Source organism: Lepidochelys kempii, chromosome 3 (assembly GCF_965140285.1).
Source record: "Lepidochelys kempii isolate rLepKem1 chromosome 3, rLepKem1.hap1, whole genome shotgun sequence".
Classification (NCBI taxonomy): domain Eukaryota; kingdom Metazoa; phylum Chordata; order Testudines; family Cheloniidae; genus Lepidochelys; species Lepidochelys kempii.
This window is the reverse complement of record NC_136382.1, coordinates 92756089-92776286: the sequence shown is the minus strand read 5'-3', so window position 1 is coordinate 92776286 and position 20198 is coordinate 92756089. Positions and strand designations below refer to the sequence as shown.

The 20198-nt window shown below is 42.8% G+C and overlaps 1 protein-coding gene across 1 annotated transcript in view; it reads left to right on the top strand.

Moving 5' to 3' along the window:
- MAN1A1 (mannosidase alpha class 1A member 1) overlaps nucleotides 1-20198 on the top strand; it is a 215307-nt gene that overhangs the window by 100553 nt on the left and 94556 nt on the right. Inside the window, exon 4 of the mRNA XM_073337170.2 lies at nucleotides 10704-10784. Within this exon, the coding sequence (XP_073193271.1) occupies nucleotides 10704-10784 (81 nt within the window). The remainder of the gene's footprint in view (nucleotides 1-10703; nucleotides 10785-20198) is intronic.

Below are 20198 nucleotides of genomic sequence, written 5' to 3'. Positions count from 1 at the left end.
GGTACATGGATCCACATACCTGTAAGCATTGCAAATGCAATTTTCTTCAAACAGTTAAATTTCACTGGCAGGGATGTCCAGCAGGTCAGAGTAGAGGCCCATGATCTCTCTCAGTAGCTTCAAGTGCACTCCACAGATCTCCAAACTTTGATGCCACAATTCTGAGCTTTTTAACTGAATGAGCTGCACTTTGGAATCTTCAGCACCCATCCACTGAAATACAGACAAATCCAAGTTGCTTTCGTTGAACTTTTCAGGTTTAATTAGAAAAGAAAACATTGGGACAAATCACTGGAAATCTTGAAATCTGTCAGAAAATTCTGATTCCAGTTCTTGCATATACATTCCAATCTCATCGACACTGACAGTGTAACGTGTCGATAGCTTTTTTATGTAGCGGAAAGTAGAAGTTTGAATATCCAAGAAAAAACTGCTAGTTTTACAACAAATGTCTTCCAAGCTTCATAAAGATCCAGAACTGTTTGCCCTGCACCCTGGAGACAGAGGTTGAGCTCATTTAGGTGAGGGGTGGTGTCAGTTAGAAACATGAGCTTACACAGCCATTTGTAATCATCCAGTTTGGGATAGTTTTGTCCTTTTCCCGACAAAAAGGCCTTGATTGCATCAAAACAGTTTACAAAGCACACCAAAACCTTGCCAAGATTTAGCCACGACTTAGCCACCAAATGTTGCTGTGAACTGGAATGTCGTTATAAGCACTGATCATCTCTTTTAGCAGTGCTTGAAACTGTGAGTCAAAGCAGATGGAGCAACAAGGAAATTCACAATTCTGTATTCATCACATTATTAAGCTCTGAATTAGAAATTATAGCTCCCAGGTTATCCTCATGGATGATGCAGTGAAATTTGACTGTCAGGCGGCCAATCTGATCTTCAAGTAACTTTACAAATCCCTTCTGTTTTCCAACCATGGCAGGAGCACCATCTATTGTCACACAAAGTATTTTTCTGATGTCAACTCCTCATTCTTCAAAATGGTTTAGAAAACTTTCCACTATATCTTCCCCCTTTGTTTTGCGATGCAGGGGTTTTAGGCAACAGAGTTCCTCTTGGATTTCATCGGAAGCACAATATCTTGCAACAACTGCCAAACGTGGAATGTCAATTATATCCAGGCTCTCATCAACTGCAACGCCAACTGTCTTTTAATGCAGTCATCTGCTTTTCATTAATGTTTTCTGCCATTCCGTTTATGCTTCTCTCAACTGTTCTGAGACGGGCAATTTTTATTCTAGATATGATCATATCTTTATCTGGCGAATGATTGAAAAAAACCTCCGAACTGCTGAGAAAAACTTTTTATATATTCCCCATCTGTAAACAGCTTTCCGTTTTTTGCAATGCACTGTGCAGTCTTGTAACTTCCTTCTGTAGCTTGATTTTTTACTTACACTTAAGCATTTAAAAACACTGCTTTGCTTCTCATATCCTGCTGCTACCTTTTTGATCGATTGTCTTGTCTGCTTCGTCAAGAGAGGTTTTCTCGTGCTTACTTTCAAAATGTCATCGAACACTTGATGTGCGACAAATAACACTTTCACAACAGAGAGCACAAACAGCACGGTCCTTTTGAATAAATCCAAATGTGTCTGTCCAAGAAGGCTGAAATGAACGGACATCTAACTTTGCTTTCCTAGGAGCTGACATTTTGTCAAATGTACCCCTCAACTCAGTGGGGAAAAAAAATGGTGACAGAGGGCACGCACAAGGTCAAACGCAGTACACTGTTCCACGTGGTCTGATATAAGCAGCAAACCAGAACTTAAAAAATATCCCAGTGGCCTGGAACTATTTTTAAGGTGGGGGGAGCTGAGCTGTGCCCCCTCCTGCCTCTGTCTGCACCCCTCACTGGCCTAGGCTGGGGCCAGTGGGCCACAGCTTGGGGCAGCTGCAGAGCACCAGGCCGAGGCCAGGATCAGAGCCCGAGGCCAGCGGCTGGTGTCCCAGGCCAGCAGTGGGCTGGCAGGGGGCCAGCGGCCGGGGTCCCGGGCTGGCAGGGGGCCAGCGGCCGGGGTCCCAGGCTGGCAGGGGGCCAGCGGCCGGGGTCCCAGGCTGGCAGGGGGCCAGCGGCCGGGGTCCCAGGCTGGCAGCAAACTGAGGGCTTGGGGTTCTATCCATCCAGGCAGGCAGCAGGCTGAGCAGGGCTGGCAGCCGGGACCCTGGTCGGCAAGGGGCCGGTGGCCAGAACCCCAGGCCAGCAGCAGAGTGCCACTGAAAATCAGCTCGCATGCCGCCTTTGGCATGCATGCCATAGGTTGCTGACCTCTGCATTAAAATATACTTTTCAGGAGACAAGTTCAGCAACCAGAGTATGAGTAGTTTTACCAAAGTTTTTGTTTAGAATGAAATCTTTAAACTAGTTTTATCTTTAGCCAATCAACAAGGCACATGCTGGTACATTCCACACTAGACTGCTGAGGATAATGAAAAGAATATGACAAAATTAAGTTGGGAGAAATACCAAATCATATGTGCCGATGAGGATAACTTAGTCTCTGCTCCACATAGAGTTTTACAAAGGGGACATGAAGGATCAATTTCTCCTGACCCAAAATGCGATTATTTTATTTCTAAGGAAAGAAATGAGCAAAAATCCAGTTACCTCTCCTCAGGGATTCTGATAGGATGGTACAATAAATTAAAAAAACTTTTCAGGCATCCTTTTGAGTGATCAGTTGGAGGTATAAAAGAGGAAGGAAGACAAGGACACATGATCTGGGGACCAAAAATAAGAGCCATCCTCTTGGGGTTTGCAAAAATGAGGAGGGGAGGGGTGAGCCCTAACCAAAAAGCCCTATTCAGTGGATGAGGAAGGAAAAGTATGAATAAGATAAGCTGGTTAATGGTTTGTCCTAGAATTCTTTGGCCCCATTTACAAGTTTCTTTCATGATATGTATCTTAATTTTCAGCTGGGTCTGATAGAGAAAATAGCTTTTCATTTTGCCTTATATGCATCCTTTGAACAAATTATACATTAGTAGGATAAACATAATGGAAGGGAAATAGATAGGACTTTTTACACCTTAAATATTGCAATACAATAAATCTAATTTTACCTGATTCCTAAGACTGACACATCAGTAGCCTGCTGCTTATAGAATGTCTTCTTTCCTTAAAGGGAGAGTTAGAGATGGAGGCTTCCTTCAGGGGAAGATATAAAACCTCTTCTGCTGCTTTACAAATCGCTATATCATCCACATACTTTGCCAAGGTGAAACTTTCTTGGCATAATGATCTTAAGGATAAATATCCTATTAAAGATGCAGCTCTCAAAGCTACACTCCATGAAATGTCTGGCTCCTTCATTTGTTTCATATGTTTCAGTGGATTTGAATCAAGAATTCAGTAAGGGTATGTCTACACTACGAAATTAGGTCGAATTTATAGAATTCGGTTTTTTAGAAATCCGGTTTTATATATTTGAGTGTGTGTATCCCCACAGAAAATGCTCTAAGTGCATTAACTCGGCGGAGTGCTTCCACAGTACCGAGACTAGAGTCGACTTCCGGAGTATTGCACTGTGGGTAGCTATCCCACAGTTCCCGCAGTGTCTGCTGCCCATTGGAATTCTGGGTTGAGATCCCAATGCCTGATGGGGCTAAAACATTGTCGCGGGTGGTTTTGGGTACATATCGTCAGGTCCCCGTTCCCTCCCTCCCTCCGTGAAAGCAAGGGCAGACAATCGTTTCACGCTTTTTTTCCTGAGTTACCTGTGCAGACGCCATACCACGGCAAGCATGGAGCCCGCTCAGCTCACTGTCACCGTATGTCTCCTGGGTGCTGGCAGACGTGGTACTGCATTGCTACACAGCAGCAGAACCCCTTGCCTTGTGGCAGCAGACGGTGCAATAGGACTGGTAGCCGTCCTCGTCGTGTCCGAGGTACTCCTGGTTGCCTGTGTGAGGTCGATCAGGAGCGCCTGGGCAGACATGGGCGCAGGAACTAAAGTTGGAGTGACTTGATCAAGTCATTCTCTTTAGTCCTGCAGTCAGTCCTATTGAACCATCTTATGGTGAGCAGGCAGGCGATACGGATTGCTAGCAGTCCTACTGTACTATATTCTGCCAGACAGGCAAGAGATGAGGATGGCTAGCAGTCCTACTGCACCGTCCTCTGCCGAGCAGCCATGAGATGTGGATGGCTTGCAGTCCTTCTGCACCATCTGCTGCCAGCCAAAGATGTAAAAGATAGATGGAGTGGATCAAAACAAGAAATAGACCAGATTTGTTTTGTACTCATTTGCTTCCCCTCTTCCCCCGTCTAGGGGACTCATTCCTCTAGGTCACACTGCAGTCACTCACAGAGAAGGTGCAGCGAGGTAAATCTAGCCATGTATCAATCAGAGACCAAACCAACCTGCTTGCTCCAATAAGAACAATTACTTAGGTGCACCATTTCTTATTGGATCCCTCCGTGAAGTCCTGCCTGAAATACTCATTGATGTAAAGCCACCCCCTTTGTTGATTTTAATTCCCTGTAAGCCAACCCTGTAAGCCATGTCGTCAGTCACCCCTCTCTCCGTCAGAGCAACGGCAGACAATTGTTCCGTGCCTTTTTTCTGTGCGGACGCCATACCAAGGCAAGCATGGAGGCTGCTCAGCTCACTTTGGCAATTAGGAGCACATTAAACACCACACGCATTATCCAGCAGTATATGCAGCACCAGAACCTGGCAGAGCGATACCGGGCGAGTAGGCGACGTCAGCACGGTCGCGTGAGTGATCAGGCCGTAGACCCAGATTTCTCTGAAAGCATGGGCCCTGGCAGTGCATGCGTCATGGTGCTAATGGGGCAGGTTCATGCTGTGGAACGCCGATTCTGGGCTCGGGAAACAAGCACAGACTGGTGGGACCGCATAGTGTTGCAGGTCTGGGACGATTCCCAGTGGCTGCAAAACTTTCGCATGCGTAAGGACACTTTCATGGAACTTTGTGACTTGCTTTCCCCTGCCCTGAAGCGCATGAATACCAAGATGAGAGCAGCCCTCACAATTGAGAAGCGGGTGGCGATAGCCCTGTGGAAGCTCGCAACACCAGACAGCTACCAGTCAGTTGGCAATCAATTTGGAGTGGGCAAATCTACTGTGGGGGCTGCTGTGATGCAAGTAGCACATGCAATCAAAGACCTCAGCGAAACCAATATTCCCACTGTTATTACTGCTTGCTGTGTGCTCCACAATATCTGTGAGTAAGGGGGAGACGTTTATGGTGGGGTGGGAGGTTGAGGCAAATCGCCTGGCTGCTGGTTACGCGCAGCCAGACACCAGGGTGGTTAGAAGAGCACAGGAAGGCGCGGTACACATCGGAGAAGCTTTGAAAACCAGTTTCATGACTGGCCAGGCTACGGTGTGAAAGTTCTCTTTGTTTCTCCTTGATGAAACCCCCCACCCCTTGGTTCACTCTACTTCCCTGTACGCTAACCACTCTTCCCTCCTCCCTTCGATCACCGCTTGCAGAGGCAATAAAGTCATTGTTGCTTCACATTCATGCATTCTTCATTCATTCATCACACAAATAGGGGGATGACTACCAAGGTAGCCCAGGAGGGGTGGTGGAGGAGGGAAGGAAAATGCCACACAGCACTTTAAGCACAGCACTTTAAAAGTTTACAACTTATTGAACGACAGCCTTCTTTTTTTTTTGGGCAATTCCCTGTGGCGGAGTGACTGGTTGGCCGGTGGCCCCCCCACCGCATTCTTGGGCGTCTGGGTGTGGAGGCTATGGAACTTGGGGAGAAGGGCGGTTGGTTACACAGGGGCTGTAGTGGCAGTCTGTGCTCCAGCTGCCTTTGCTGCAGCTCAACCATACACTGGAGCATACTGGTTCGATCCTCCAGCAGCCTCAGCATTGAATCCTGCCTCCTCTCATCACGCTGCCGCCACATTTGAGCTTCAGCCCGCCACCTCTCCTCCCGGTCATTTTGTGCTTTCCTGCACTCTGACATTATTTGCCTCCATGCATTCGTCTGTGCTCTGTCAGTGTGGGAGGACAGCATGAGCTCAGGGAACATTTCATCACAAGTGCGGTTTTTTTTTTCTAATCTTCACTAGCCTCTGGGAAGGAGAAGATCCTGTGATCATTGAAACACATGCAGCTGGTGGAGAAAAAAAAAGGGACAGCGGTATTTAAAAAGACACATTTCATAAAACAGTGGCTACAATTTCAGAGTAAACCTTGCTGTTAACATTACATACATAGCACACGTGCTTTCGTTACAAGGTCGCATTTTGCCTCCCCCCACCGCGTGGCTACCCCCTCAACCCTCTCCCCTCCCCGTGGCTAACAGCAGGGAACATTTCTGTTCAGCCACAGGCAAACAGCCCAGCAGGAACGGGCTCCTCTGAGTGTCCCCTGAAGAAAAGCACCCTATTTCAACCAGGTGACCATGAATGATATCTCACTCTCCTGAGGATAACACAGAGAGAGAAAGAACAGATGTTGTTTGAAGGCCAGCAAACATACACTGCAATGCTTTGTTGTACAATGATTCCTGAGTACGTGTTACTGGCCTGGAGTGGTAAAGCGTCCTACCATGAAGGACGCAATAAGGCTGCCCTCCCCAGAAACCTTTTGCAAAAGCTTTGGGAGTACATCCAGGAGAGCCGCGAATGCCAGGGCAAATTAATCCTTTCACACGCTTGCTTTTAAACCATGTACAGTATTTTAAAAGGTACACTCACCAGAGGTCCCTTCTCCGCCTGTCGGGTCCAGGAGGCAGCCTTGGGTGGGTTTGGGGGGTACTGGCTCCAGGTCCAGGGTCAGAAACAGTTCCTGGCTGTCGGGAAAACCGGTTTCTCCGCTTGCTTGCTGTGAGCTATCTACAACCTCATCATCATCTTCTTCGTCCCCAAAACCTGCTTCCGTGTTGCCTCCATCTCCATTGAAGGAGTCAAACAACACGGCTGGGGTAGTGGTGGCTGAACCCCCTAAAATGGCATGCAGCTCATCATAGAAGCGGCATGTTTGGGGCTCTGACCCGGACCGGCTGTTCGCCTCTCTGGTTTTCTGGTAGGCTTGCCTCAACTCCTTAAGTTTCACGCGACACTGCTTTTGGTCCCTGTTATGGCCTCTGTCCTTCATGCCCTGGGAGATTTTGACAAAGGTTTTGGCATTTCAAAAACTGGAACGGAGTTCTGATAGCACGGATTCCTCTCGCCATACAGCGATCAGTTCCCGTACCTCCCGTTCAGTCCATGCTGGAGCTCTTTTGCGATTCTGGGACTCCATCATGATCACCTGTGCTGATGAGCTCTGCATGGTCACCTGCAGCTTGCCACGCTGGCCAAACAGGAAATGAGATTCAAAAGTTCGCGGTTCTTTTCCTGTCTATCTGGCCAGTGCATCTGAGTTGAGAGTGCTGTCCAGAGCGGTCACAATGGAGCACTCTGGGATAGCTCCCGGAGGCCAATACCGTCAAATTGTGTCCACAGTACCCCAAATTCAACCCAGCAAGGCCGATTTAAGCGCTAATCCACTTGTCAGGGGTGGAGTAAGGAAATCGATTTTAAGAGCCCTTTAAGTCGAAATAAAGGGCTTCATCGTGTGGACGGGTGCAGGTTTACATCGATTTAACGCTGCTAAATTCGACCTAAAGTCCTAGTGTAGACCAGGGCTAAGAGTTGAGATTTCAAACAAAGCTGCAAAGAGAGGTATGTGGATGAAGTTTTGTAAATCTGATAACTTTCAAACCATTGTTAGCTTCAAAAAAGTCGGTCTCCTATTTCCTTCTCAACCTCTCTCCAAGTGTATAGATTTTTGATATATAAACCAACACCTCCTCCCTTTTTAACCCTGCTTGTCCTCCCTGAGCAAGCTGTCCCCTTCTATACCAATATTCCAGCCATGTATCCCACCCAAGTAACTTGCAGTCAGGCATTCATCTCCGGGATGTATCTGTCTCTGCCTGGGTCCCTACACTTGACCAGAAGGATTGAAGAGAACACCACCTGCGCCCCCAGCTCCTTCACCCTTACTCCCAGAGCCCTGTAGTCACCTGATTTGCTCAGAGTCATACCTCACAGTATCATTAGTGCCCACATGAATGAGTAGCATGACATAGTAGTCAGAGGGCTGGATGATCCTTGACAATTCCTGTATAATGTCTTGGATATGGGCTCCTGACAGGCAGCACACCCCCTGGGAGGAGAGAACACTTATGAACAGCAGTCTCAAACCAATTTTGGAGCTAGAAATAGTGTCCAGACTTCCGTTTTGTGGTTCTCTTAAAGACTACTGGAGTACTAGCAGGCCTCTGTTGGGTTTGTGGTAGCGCTGAGACATTGCAAATGTAGCTGATGGACCAAGTTGTGTGTCAGAATATTTTTCAGTATTGGCAGCAAACTTCTTGAAGACACTTGATGACCAGGACAAGTAGGTGAATGATTGGCAGACAGATGGGATGGTCTTAAATAGCAGGCTGCAAATTTTTTAATTATATTTCAGGGAGGGCTGCTATGCTTCCTGACCCCTGCTCTCTGATACCAGGCATTAATTGGTTCCCATGTGGGTTACACAGCTGTGATCAGAAAGCAAACTGTTTTTCTGGGTAGACAAGGAAGGGTCTACCCATTGACTAAGCTCTGTGAAATCTTTCTGCCCTCCTCCCGCAACTTCCCCATGTAAGGTGGAGGTGAAGTGACCGAGGCCGCGAGGTTGGGTGGGGGCAGGATCTCAGGTCTAAGACTTCAGGTTCCACCTTCCGCCCCACTGGGCATGAAGTCCAGCTGTGCAATCCTGGGTCTCATTTACCTCTGTGAGATGGCCCTTTTAGACTTTACCCTCACTAGCCACGGGGAACACCAGTGTTTAGCATGAACTCATCTCACACTCACTAAGCCCTGGTACCCATCTCCTGCCTGACCCAGTTCCTGGTCAAGGGACCAAATGTCTGCCACAGCTTATGACAGATGTACTCTGTCATCTCTAAGAAGCTCAGGACCATTGTTATGGAGATCCCTGGGTTATCACTGCCCTCCCTCTGAGCTTCCAAAATCCTGGCCATGATTCACATTTTTTAGTGCTTGCTCCTCTTCAGGCTTACTCAATGCCCCAACAAACTCATCTTGCAAACATCTGACTAAACCAATGGCGTGTGAAGGCATGACTGCATAATCCATTCTACATCTCTGTATGTCCTAATTCTTAAACATAAGAATGGACAAAGGGAGGATACTGGAAAAAGTAGTCCTATCGAGAAGATTGTCAGGAGGTTCTTGGAATAGAAAGATGGTGAGCCCCACCAAGTTCCTTGACTTTCGGCTGACTTTGGCTTTTCTTCAACATAACATTATAATTTTGGAACAGCCTCCAAAATAATCTCTGAAACCCATTCTATACCATGAAGCATTCCATCTTTTATGCTCATATGTCACTGGTTTTAGATCTGTATTGTTTATGCAGTCTTTTGAACCCATAATATATCTTTTAGAAACCACATATCTTGTTTGTTTAGCACAGCCTATTTATTCTACAGCCAATTCTTTATATGCTAATCACACTGCAAAAATATGATTCTTGCTAATTGGGAAACTCACTAACTTCATAGTAGTTTTTAACTAGGGTGACCATATGTCCCATTTTTTATAGGAACAGTCCTTTTTTGGGACTTTTTGTTATATAGGCACCTATTACCCCCCACCCCCGTCCCATTTTTTCAGTTTCTATCTGGTCACCCTATTTTTAACCACTCGAGCAATTGACAGCTACCCTTGTACTATTGCACTCCTTGGCCCCTGCTCCAAAATTCAGATCTTTCATCATGTATAATACAAACTCACTTAAGGTGTCCTTGTGCTATCTGAATGTATGACAGAATCATTAGTACTAATGTGCTAACCTCTCTGGCATTTTTAATTGAAGTGTCTGCTGAGTTCAGTTCTGCAAAATAAAGGCAACATTTGAACAGAATATTTTGAGAGCAATCAGGCACTAGGTTAAGTAACTTTTAAACTATGAAATCCTACATCTCTCATTGAAAGGACATTATCAAATTATGTAGGTTGTCAAACGTTTTAGAAGAGCAGACGTGAAGAATCCATTGGAAATATTTCCCTGTTAAAGCAACTTTGTTCCATGAAAGCTTTTACATAATATTGATATGTAAAAATACATTGGGCCAAGAGCATCTGGGGAAGGACTAACATTAGAAATGTGAAAGATTATATGCTTTTTTATTCCGTTTTTATAATTAATACATCTACTCAATGTAATTTTTCTTTTAAACAATCTATTAGATTGAGGGAACAAACCTTGGTCAAGATGCAAGTCTAACAAAAACATATTTGCTCTGGGAGCACATTCTGTGCACAGGTACTGAGTCACTTGTAGGAGAAGAATACCAAGATGTAGGGTGTGTTAGATATAACTGTGTGGGGATCAGAGCTAGTCAGTACTAAAGTCATACAGCATCTTTAAAGTTAGGAAGAAGAACTAATAGTGTTATGCTTCGAATTATTTGTTTCCCTCTTCTGCATGCTGCTGATTGGTATTAATGGAGTTTAACACCCACAAAGTAAGATGGAGGATGGTGAACTTGAGATATTTCTTCTGCTATAATTGAAATTGTGAATACATTCTATACAGCATGCATTAGCATGCCATTGTGGCCTTATGAAACTAACACTGGATTTTTTCACATATAAAACTGACGTTCAAGCTCTAACTATATGTATTTATATCCCTAGAATGCAGAAATTTCAGTTTTTGAAGTGAACATCCGTTTTGTTGGTGGACTGCTTTCAGCATATTATCTTTCCGGAGAAGAGGTAAGATTATCTATCTGCATTGTCAATCTAAAATTCCAATCCTCCCCCCCCCCCCACCAAGTTATTGTTTTGTATAAGTCTAATGAATGGAAAAAAAGTCTCAGTTGTAAAACTGTAATCAATGTATACGCTAGGTGTAATGTATACGCTAGGTGTTGCATTCAAGCACAGAGTAGTGAAGTTTGCTGATGCTACTGGAGGTGGGTTTAGATCATATGCTTCTCACAGGCCAGTTTGGAGTGTATTGTCACAGACTCGCACAATTTACAACTCTGACAGGACTAATTATTCATCCAAGTGTTAGCAAAAGTGCAGTTGGAAGATATGACTGGAGAAACTGTTGATATGATTGAAGGGGGAACGGAATGAATAGCATACAGATGCCAAAGGAGACTCCTAAAAATACCACTGCTCAGGGGTCTTAGATTAGTTGGTATGAAATTCGGGTCTTAGGTGAGTTGGTATTTGGTATTCTGGCCAGCTGCAGAAAGAGAATGAAGATTGCTGTGTGGTTTTTAACTTTCGTCCTGATCCTCAGTTGTATAGATGTGGAGAAAGTAGAGCTGGAATTTGTCCTCTAATCTCAAACAGCCAATGGTGTCAATCTTTACTTGTTTCCCATAGCTAGTCTGGAGGCCTCAGGGACCACAAAAGCAGTAGCCCTCCTACCAGTAGGTTCCAGTGAAGAGCATGCTGGCAACTATTGCAGAAGTCTTGATAGCTGCTCCTAGATATTTCTTCTTGACTTCCTTTGCAATGTTATGCCTTTTTTTCTTGAGCAAACACAAGCAAGCACGCCTCATGATGCTCTTCACAGTGGCAGTTACACAGAAGGCGTTGGGTTTATAGTTAAAATTCTAAAGGTTCTATGTTTAAACTCCCCTGTTCAAGTTCTCTGAAGCAGTTTATACTCTCACATAGATATATTGCTCCACATTCAACGTTATTGTGATAGTAAATCCCAGAGGCTGAAACTAACCACCCTTTTGTTTTTAGTAAATATACATTTTAACTGAGATGTTTCATCTGACACTTGAAGGAAATCAGCCATCATTCTACAATAACTTACTGACCCAGAAATGAGTCCATCTAGAGTAATTTTAGAAACAAAAATATCGGATTTTTTCAATTAAATAGTTATGTTCCACCAATAATTTCTCTTCCAGCAAAGCTGCTGCTGCTCACAAACTAGTGAGCTTTTTGCAGTATAACCTATTCACATTTAATTAAGCAGTAGTAACAGACGTGGAGAACATTTCTTGGCAGTTAATGACCAGCTAGAAGAGTTAAGGGCTCTGAACTCAATTGGTCATTAACTGCCAAGAAATATTCGACGTGTCAGTTATTAGGTCTATTCTAAACCATCAAAATATAAACATATAAGGAGAAAATTAATGATCTTTTGCGATTATACATACACACACACTACTTATCATGGATACAGTATTCTGTTCTAGTACTTACATTCCTCTAGAAATTACTTACCAATATACTAACTGGTAAGAAAAGAGGCCTGTGTGTTCAACATGCCTTTAAGTCTATAGCTGTGAATAAGTTATTTTATGTAAGATCTTTGTAGGACAAAATAGTTTTATTGGCTGAAGAAAGGAGGGTAGGTCATTATGGTGCTACATGTGAGCCTTTGGGTGAAAATCTTACAAGTCCAAAAATTGACACATAGCTACTTCTTTTTAGTTGATACCTGACCAACATCTCGTGGGCCATTCAGTCCAATTTCAAGTGGAATAGGAATTTGTGCATTCTTTCGAACTTTTTTTTCCATCTACTACAAATCAAATCTAGTGACAGTGCATCCTCCACAGGGAGGAAGGAGAGCAGCTGGATTTGACATCCTCCACCTTCAAAGATCTCTGCTGTGTTTGATAAGTACATACCATCTCACAGATGTCTCGATTATTTCAAGATATCAGTGCTTGTTATAGTACCTCTCAAATACTGGGCAGAGTGTTCAGCACCTTTTTTATTCTGGTTCCTTCACTCCTCACCCCCCCCCACCCCCCGAAAGCCTTGTGTATATTGTTACCGTACCACCACCTAATGGATAATATAGTATCATCTTGTCCTTTTATTATTTTTGTCAGGCAATTCTGAATTGACAAGTGTGAGATCATGAATTCCCTAAGCAGTTGTCTAGTTTAAAGAAAACAGTTTGTTGGCATACCCCCCAAAATAACTTTTGGCTTATTTTCCATTCTCATTTAGAAATATTTTGATTTTGCATTAATAGATAATTTTCCACTTCAAATTCAGCTACTTGAGTTCTCTGAACTGCTATCTAGAATTATGTCATGGGGTAGCTGCATATCTCTAAGATGTAGACTGGAAAGAGCTTATGTTCATCTGAAAGTCTCTGGGATGTTGGTCCTTTTTTCCTGTATTAGAAATGAACATTTTTGGACTCCATGGTCTCATTATTCATTTCAGAAAATCGGCCAGATATGGTTGTCCCTGCAGTTGTCAGGTAGCTACTTTCTGGGTCCCATGCTGTGGCTGCTTGAGCATAATCTATACATGGCCACTGGTGAAGCTTTAGTCTGTAGTTGAAACACCTTTTTAAATCAGACATTTCAAAGTGTAGGAATTCTTTTCCTCTTGACAAAAAAAAAATGGCTAAAATTAATAGGAAACAATTGTTTCAGTGGTAATTCTCTTGCCCAGTTAGGTGGACTCTTTTCCAGAAGCAAATAAGTTGGTTAATTAAGCAACTGGCAAACAACAATTTATAATGTTTGAATAAAGGCACTCCTCACTTTTTCTCAAGGCTAAGTATTACAACTTATTTTAAAGTACAGTGGTCATTTGCCTGTCTTGTGACTAGGTTTAACTTGTGAACTGCTTTGAAGATGTTTGGTTTTTTAGAACACACTTACATCTATTTTCTTTGAAATATATGCCCACTGATTGTTTTTCATGGCTTTAGTTATGCCCGCCCCAGCTTATGGCAAGGGAACTGCTACATATCCACTCCCAAATCGCTCTACCAGTGTCGTCAGACCAAATTTGTAACAACCTTGATATTCAAGTTAGACTTAAACCCCTCCCCTGCTTGTATCCAGCTAGCAGTTGTCGTAGAGCTTTAAGTTCAGTATCTTGGCCTATTTCTGGTAGGCCTCTTTAAAAAGATTCTTACCTTTCAGAAGCAGTGAACTACAAATTATCTAGTTTTCTAATGAAGGTAAACTCTGGAAATGATCAAAAAGCTGAACATGGCAAGCTTTAATATAATATAATATGACATATTCTGTCTAAAAACATTTTGGAGAAATAGTCTTCATCTTTAAATGAGAAATTTATGGCAATTGATTACTTGAGAAGGAAAATTTTAAACATATCCTTTATTGAATATTTCTGTTTTGTGTTTTTAGTATCTTCAGCCACAGTTCAGAATAATCCTTGTAATACCTCTGACCCTTACTCATATGAGTAAGCCTTTGTAAGTAATCAGAACCTCTTGTGTGAATAAAGTTTGGAAGATCAGATCCTCAGCTCTTCCACATCATAATCAGATTGCCTATGAAAAGCGTAATGTTGATGTGCTTTGTTTTCAGTAGTGTGACTAAAGGCAGCTTTGGTTATGTAAAAAGTGATTGAAACAATAATTGTTGGTACTTCGGAATTAAATGCCCATGGTTAATGATCTAAAATAGTAACATATTGCACATCCCATAATTATTTGTAAATTTAAGTTTAATCATAATTAACTAGGAATATTGAAACACATTGAATAGATTCTAAAACATCTTGCTTGCGCTAAAATTCATTCAAATAAAATTGTGAATATAGCTCATTTTAAAAATGTGATAGACATTGAATACTTTGGTCTGATAGCCAAGTCTTTACATGGCATATTTGATGCATCTTGTTGCTGTAATTACATTAAAAACTACTGGAAAAAAAAATTGCCTTTCTGGATTTAATCAGGCTACCATGAATGATATACAAGTATTAAAAGAATTAGATTTGAAACCAGGAGTTTGTTTGCATTTGGATTTAAATGTTAGTCTTAAAATAGAGAGAACACACAAGAAAGGTCAAACTTGACTAAGACGAGCTAAACTTTTCATCAGTGTTAAGAGCACTTCAGGTATTTATAGACAACATAATCTGAAAAGAAGTCTTAGATTTTAAGATCTTTTCTTTTGTTGTGTATCTGGATTACTACAGAATATTGTGTGTGTAACTGAAGACTGCTTTCTTGCTATTTATCAGATGTGCTATGGAGAAATAGAGTTCATTTATGAGGGAGGAATTGGGGATAAAGTTGACTTGGGGGTGGGAGAGAGGAATCATCATTTGTCTGGAAGTAATACAAATCTTTGGGAGTTTTGTTTTGCTTTCCTTCAGGATGCCACTAATGCTGATTTTTCCTCTTTAGCTTGACCACTCTTACACTTCATTTGCAGTTAGACAATGGATTTATTATTTTATCTTCAATTGTGCTTATGGCATGGTCAGTACAGCTTATAATAGTGGGCCAAGTTTCTCGCAAAGTTTTGCTTAATTGCTAGAGAAATTAAAATGTCTAAATCTGTTAAAACCGTATGACTGACTGACTGATTCCAGTTCTCAGCTACCACTATGCTCTCTCCATTATTGTCCTGGGAAGACCGCTACTAGGGGCAGGATGGGGACAGTGTCAGAGCTGCCATGTGATGGCCACCATATGCTGCACCCATAAAAGAGATTTTACTGAAGGGGAAGCTTCCTGAGCATGCTTCACCATACCTTCTCCCTGTCCCCACTCTCTATTTTCTGCTAATGGGAACACAACAAACTCCTGTCTAGTCATATGAACAAAACTAGTTTTTAACAACTTTTTGGAGTCAAGCTCTTGATCTGCTAACAATAATCAGCGACTGAGTGGCTAACTGGAATCCCCACAAGAGCTGTTCTTCTACTGCTCTGCAGCACTGCAATCCCAGGTAAGCGTGGAAGAACTGTGGTGCTACTGTCAATAAACACGATAGCTTCCCTCTCAAGCTCTTGTCATTGATAGCTATACATGGATATTAGACAAATGAGAGCTGTACAGAGGGGTACAGGCAGTTCCTTGACTTTTTTCATTTGATCATTGGCTGCTGCTTCTGAGTGATGTTGAATTTTCTTCTAGCTATGGGCACTCCTTTCCTATTCCTCCACACCCGACAGGACAATAAGCAGACACCTCTTGTTAGATTGGTGGGAGCCCTCATAGATGGTCACACAGTATAGGGCACTTGGACATCCCACAAAATCAGCATACACACACATCCCCTGGAATTCAGAGCAGTCTGAGAAGCATGCAGGGCATTCTTACCGTTAATCCAGTCTCAGCACATTCTCATAATGTCAGACAGCATGACAACTGATCCGCATAAACAAACAGGAAGTAGTGAGATCCATTCCACTGTGCATATAAGTGGCCAATTTATAGAACTGGAATATCAAGAACCACAACACCCTGTCTGCAGCGTACCTTGCAGGAACCCAGAATTCCCTGGCAGACAGCCTCAGCAGGTGCTTTAGCTCCCACTTATAGATGGTGGCATACAGCTAACTGGTGAACAGCTTCTTCACTCAGTGGGGAATCCCATCCTGCCTCCCAGACAAACAGGAAATGTAGCACATACTGTTCCATAGAGTTAAAAGCCGGAGGGACCACCTGATCATCTAGTCTGACCTCCTGTATATCAGAGGTCACCAACAGCACCTAGTGTCCACACGTTAAACAAGTGAAATTAGACCTGAGTATTACAGCTCACTGAAGACTAAACTATTACATGCCACAGGCAGAAAATAGGAAGGACTGAGGTGCACCAATGCCCAAGGCCCCCACAATGCCAGGGAAATGAATAAGTGAGAGAGACCTGGATAATTCTGGCAAGTGATCTGCATCCATGCTCTCGGAAAGCTCAGGGCCAGTTCTTCAGAGGCGATCATCTCCTACTCCCTTGGATAGATGGTTTGATCCTGCTGCTTCCTTAAGTAATGTGGAAGATTTGACAGGACAGAGCATAAGTTGTCATCATGCCCAAATGACCTAGAGAGTTCAGGTTCCAAGGTCTTCTCCATATGTCAGCCCAGCTGCCTGCCCATCAACATTCTTCCCTTCCCAGACCTCGATTCAATAGAACAGCAGGGTCAGATATCCCAATCCAAAAGCTCTTTGCCTCACCTTGTTATTTGGATGGGCATTGGATCTAGAACATTCCTGTTCTGCAACTGTGCAAGCCATTTTTACTAATAGCAGAAAGGAGTTCACCAGGAAATGTTACCTCTCTGGGCCCAACACAATCATATGTCTCCAGAGACAACAGATATTCCTTGGTATATTGGGTTATCACCTTACCCTCAAGATGACAGTTCTTTCCCTTAGCTCAATACAGGTTCTCCTGGCAGCAATCAACATAGAATCATAGAATATCAGGGTTAGAAGGGACCTCAGGAGATCTAGTCCAACCCCCTGCTCAAAGCAGGATCACTCCCCAACTAAATCATCCAAATTTAATTTTGTATTTATTTCCTTTTGCCCCAGATCCCTAAATGGCCCCCTCAAGGATTGAACTCACAACCCTGGGTTTAGCAGGCCACTGAGCTATCCCTCCCCCCGGGCATGTCTACCTCCAGTGCATAGCTACCCTGTAATTACTCACCCACTAACCTCCAGGTTCTCAGAGAGCTTAATTAGAACTTTCCCACTGGTAATAAAACTGACCCCTCAATGGAACCTTAATTAACCCTTTCAGCACTTACCAAGCCATCTTTCCACCCCCTGTTAGCCTTCATAGACAAGTGAAGCATTTACATTCCTCATTGCATCAGCCAAACAGATAGGTAAACTGGGGGCACCAATGGCAGGCCCTCCGTATGCAATATTTCATTAAGACAAACTACTACTACTTACTACTACTACTACTGCTGCTACTACTATATCCGAAATTTACCCCTACAGTAGTTTTGGAATTTCCCATAAACCCCCAGATTATCAGCTCCCCTGTATTCTTCCCAAAGCCCCAAGCCTCCAGTGAAGAGAGAGAACTTTATTCCTTGAACAAAAAATAAGCTTTGGAATGTTACCTACAGAGAACAAAACAGGTCAGAAAGTCACTCGGGCTGTTTGTTGCCATAGTGGAACAAGCTTGAGGACTAGTTATTTCCTCCGAGGGTCTCCCAATTGGATTTCTGGCTGTATTCTACTTTATCAGCTTGTACATCTTCCTCCCCCACACAGGATCAGGGCTCATTCTTATGGGAGCACAAGCAGCCTCAGTAGGAGGGCCAGCTCCAGGCACCAGCAAACCAAGCAGGTGCCTGCAGCGGCAAGTGTAAAGGGGCAGCAGGACGTCGGGCCTTGGGGCGGCAATTCACCCTTGGCGGTGGCGGGAATTTGGCAGCTGCTCCATCACTCCACCTCCCTGTTCGGCTGCAAGTATTTTTTGTTTGTTTTGTTTTTGTTGCCGCTTGAGGCAGCAAAAACACTGGAGCCAGCCCTGCTCAGTAGCATCACTTCAAGAGGGTACTTTTGCTTGTTGTTTGCAAGACAGTAACATGGAGTTCCATTCACACATTCACAAGACGCCACACCTTGGTCCAAGCCTCCTCCTCTGATACATTCTTTGGGACAATGGTCCTACAAGCAGCTAGGCCACGTTGCACCCTCCTCACCAAGTAGTGCTTATCAGTCACACACAGTGGGATAGGACCAGCCCTCGAAGAAGAAGGGGAAGTTGCTTACCCTTCATAATTGGAGTTTTTTGAGATGTGTGCAGAGGATGGAAGTTCTGTTTTGTGAATAATGTTGAAATTTTGAAAATGGGTTTAATTCCAAAAGGAAATTCTCTATGAAGGGAAATTCTGAGGGGGAAAAAATCACTTTGGGTTGATCAAATGTTCTTTGTTTTGATTTTGAGTATATTTTAAACTTATATTTTAACATTGTAAAAATTTTAAAATGAAAAGTTTCAAAATGGAAAATCAGAATATTTGCTCTAAAAATGTATATAAGACATGTAAACATGGTTGAAACTGTTTGGGGTTGTTTTTTTTCCTTCTAAAACGAAGTTCCAGTAAAGTCGACTTGATTTTGTGAAGTGTTTTGATTCTGATAGAACTGCATAGTCTGGCAGACTATTGCACAGTTGAAATTTCTCTGACTACCTGTGTTTAGTATTCACATAGCTATAAGTTAACATCCTAGGAAGATGATTGGAGACAGTTTTATATTTTAGTGGTATTGCCTGTCAGCAAAATGAACCAAACACAAAGGTTTGTTTTTCTCCAGTGCCGCTAAATCCCAATTATCTGAAATTCAGATCAAAAATGTGAAAATAGACAAAATTCTGATTTTAAGGGATATGTCTCCTGAGCCATTCAGACGATCAGAATGTAAACGTAGTGATATTAGTCACAAAATATACTATTTGTGTATGAAATGTAGATATGAGATGAAAGAACTAGTCATTTAAATGCAAATTTGCTATTTTTATTGTAAAAGGTGTTCCACCATTCAATAAATTATTTCGAATTATACAACTAAAAATGTAGTTGTATTTCAGTTTACTTATATGTTGAATATTTAATTTGATCAGTACTGTAAATGGCTAAAATATGAGAAGTCTACAGAAAACAAAAACAAAAAGATATGCTACCCTGTTGTGTGCATGCATGTGTATATATTCTAAAATAAAAGCAATAGTATTCTAGTGTTCGATCTTTTTTTAATGACTTAAAGAACAAGAGTAGTCTGTCTTACTAGAAAAAGAGGGCTAAGAAGTGTTCCTCTGTTCTGACTATGGCAAGCTTTCCAGAGGACAGCTCAGCTGTGAAGGAAGTTGCCCTTTTGTTTCCTCCACTCACAAGCAAACGTCAAGGACCCAAATTATGAGGGTAACAGCTACTGTTAAAGAAACTTAATGAGTAAGCATTTGCTGTTCCTGACAGTCATAAGGATAAACTGCAGTCTGCCAAGCCCAAGTATTTTTCAAAAGCTTTCTTGTCAGGTTTCACTATAAATCCAATGAGAGCAAAATTATTCTGTGATTAGGTTCAGTGCTTTAGTTATGACAATGTTTTCCAGAGTCATTGCCCTCCTAAGATCACCACTTTGACAGGTTAGTTCTAGGTCATAGATCTAAAGGAAAACTTGAAGCCACAAGAATGTAAATCCTGTTTGGCAACTGCCTAGAGCAGAGCTTCTGGTCTGTCTCAAGCCTGAATAAATATACCTTCAGTATTTTTCTTTAACAGGCTCCGTCTGTTTCTTTCTCTCATGGGATGGGGCAGATTGAGATTAATTAAAATGGCACAACCAATTTAAATCAGTAGGGGTACTTCAATAAGTTAATTAATGCAATGTGCAGTAGTAAATGAAACTTCACCTTACATTTACACTGTCACCATTTACCCCACTCCTAA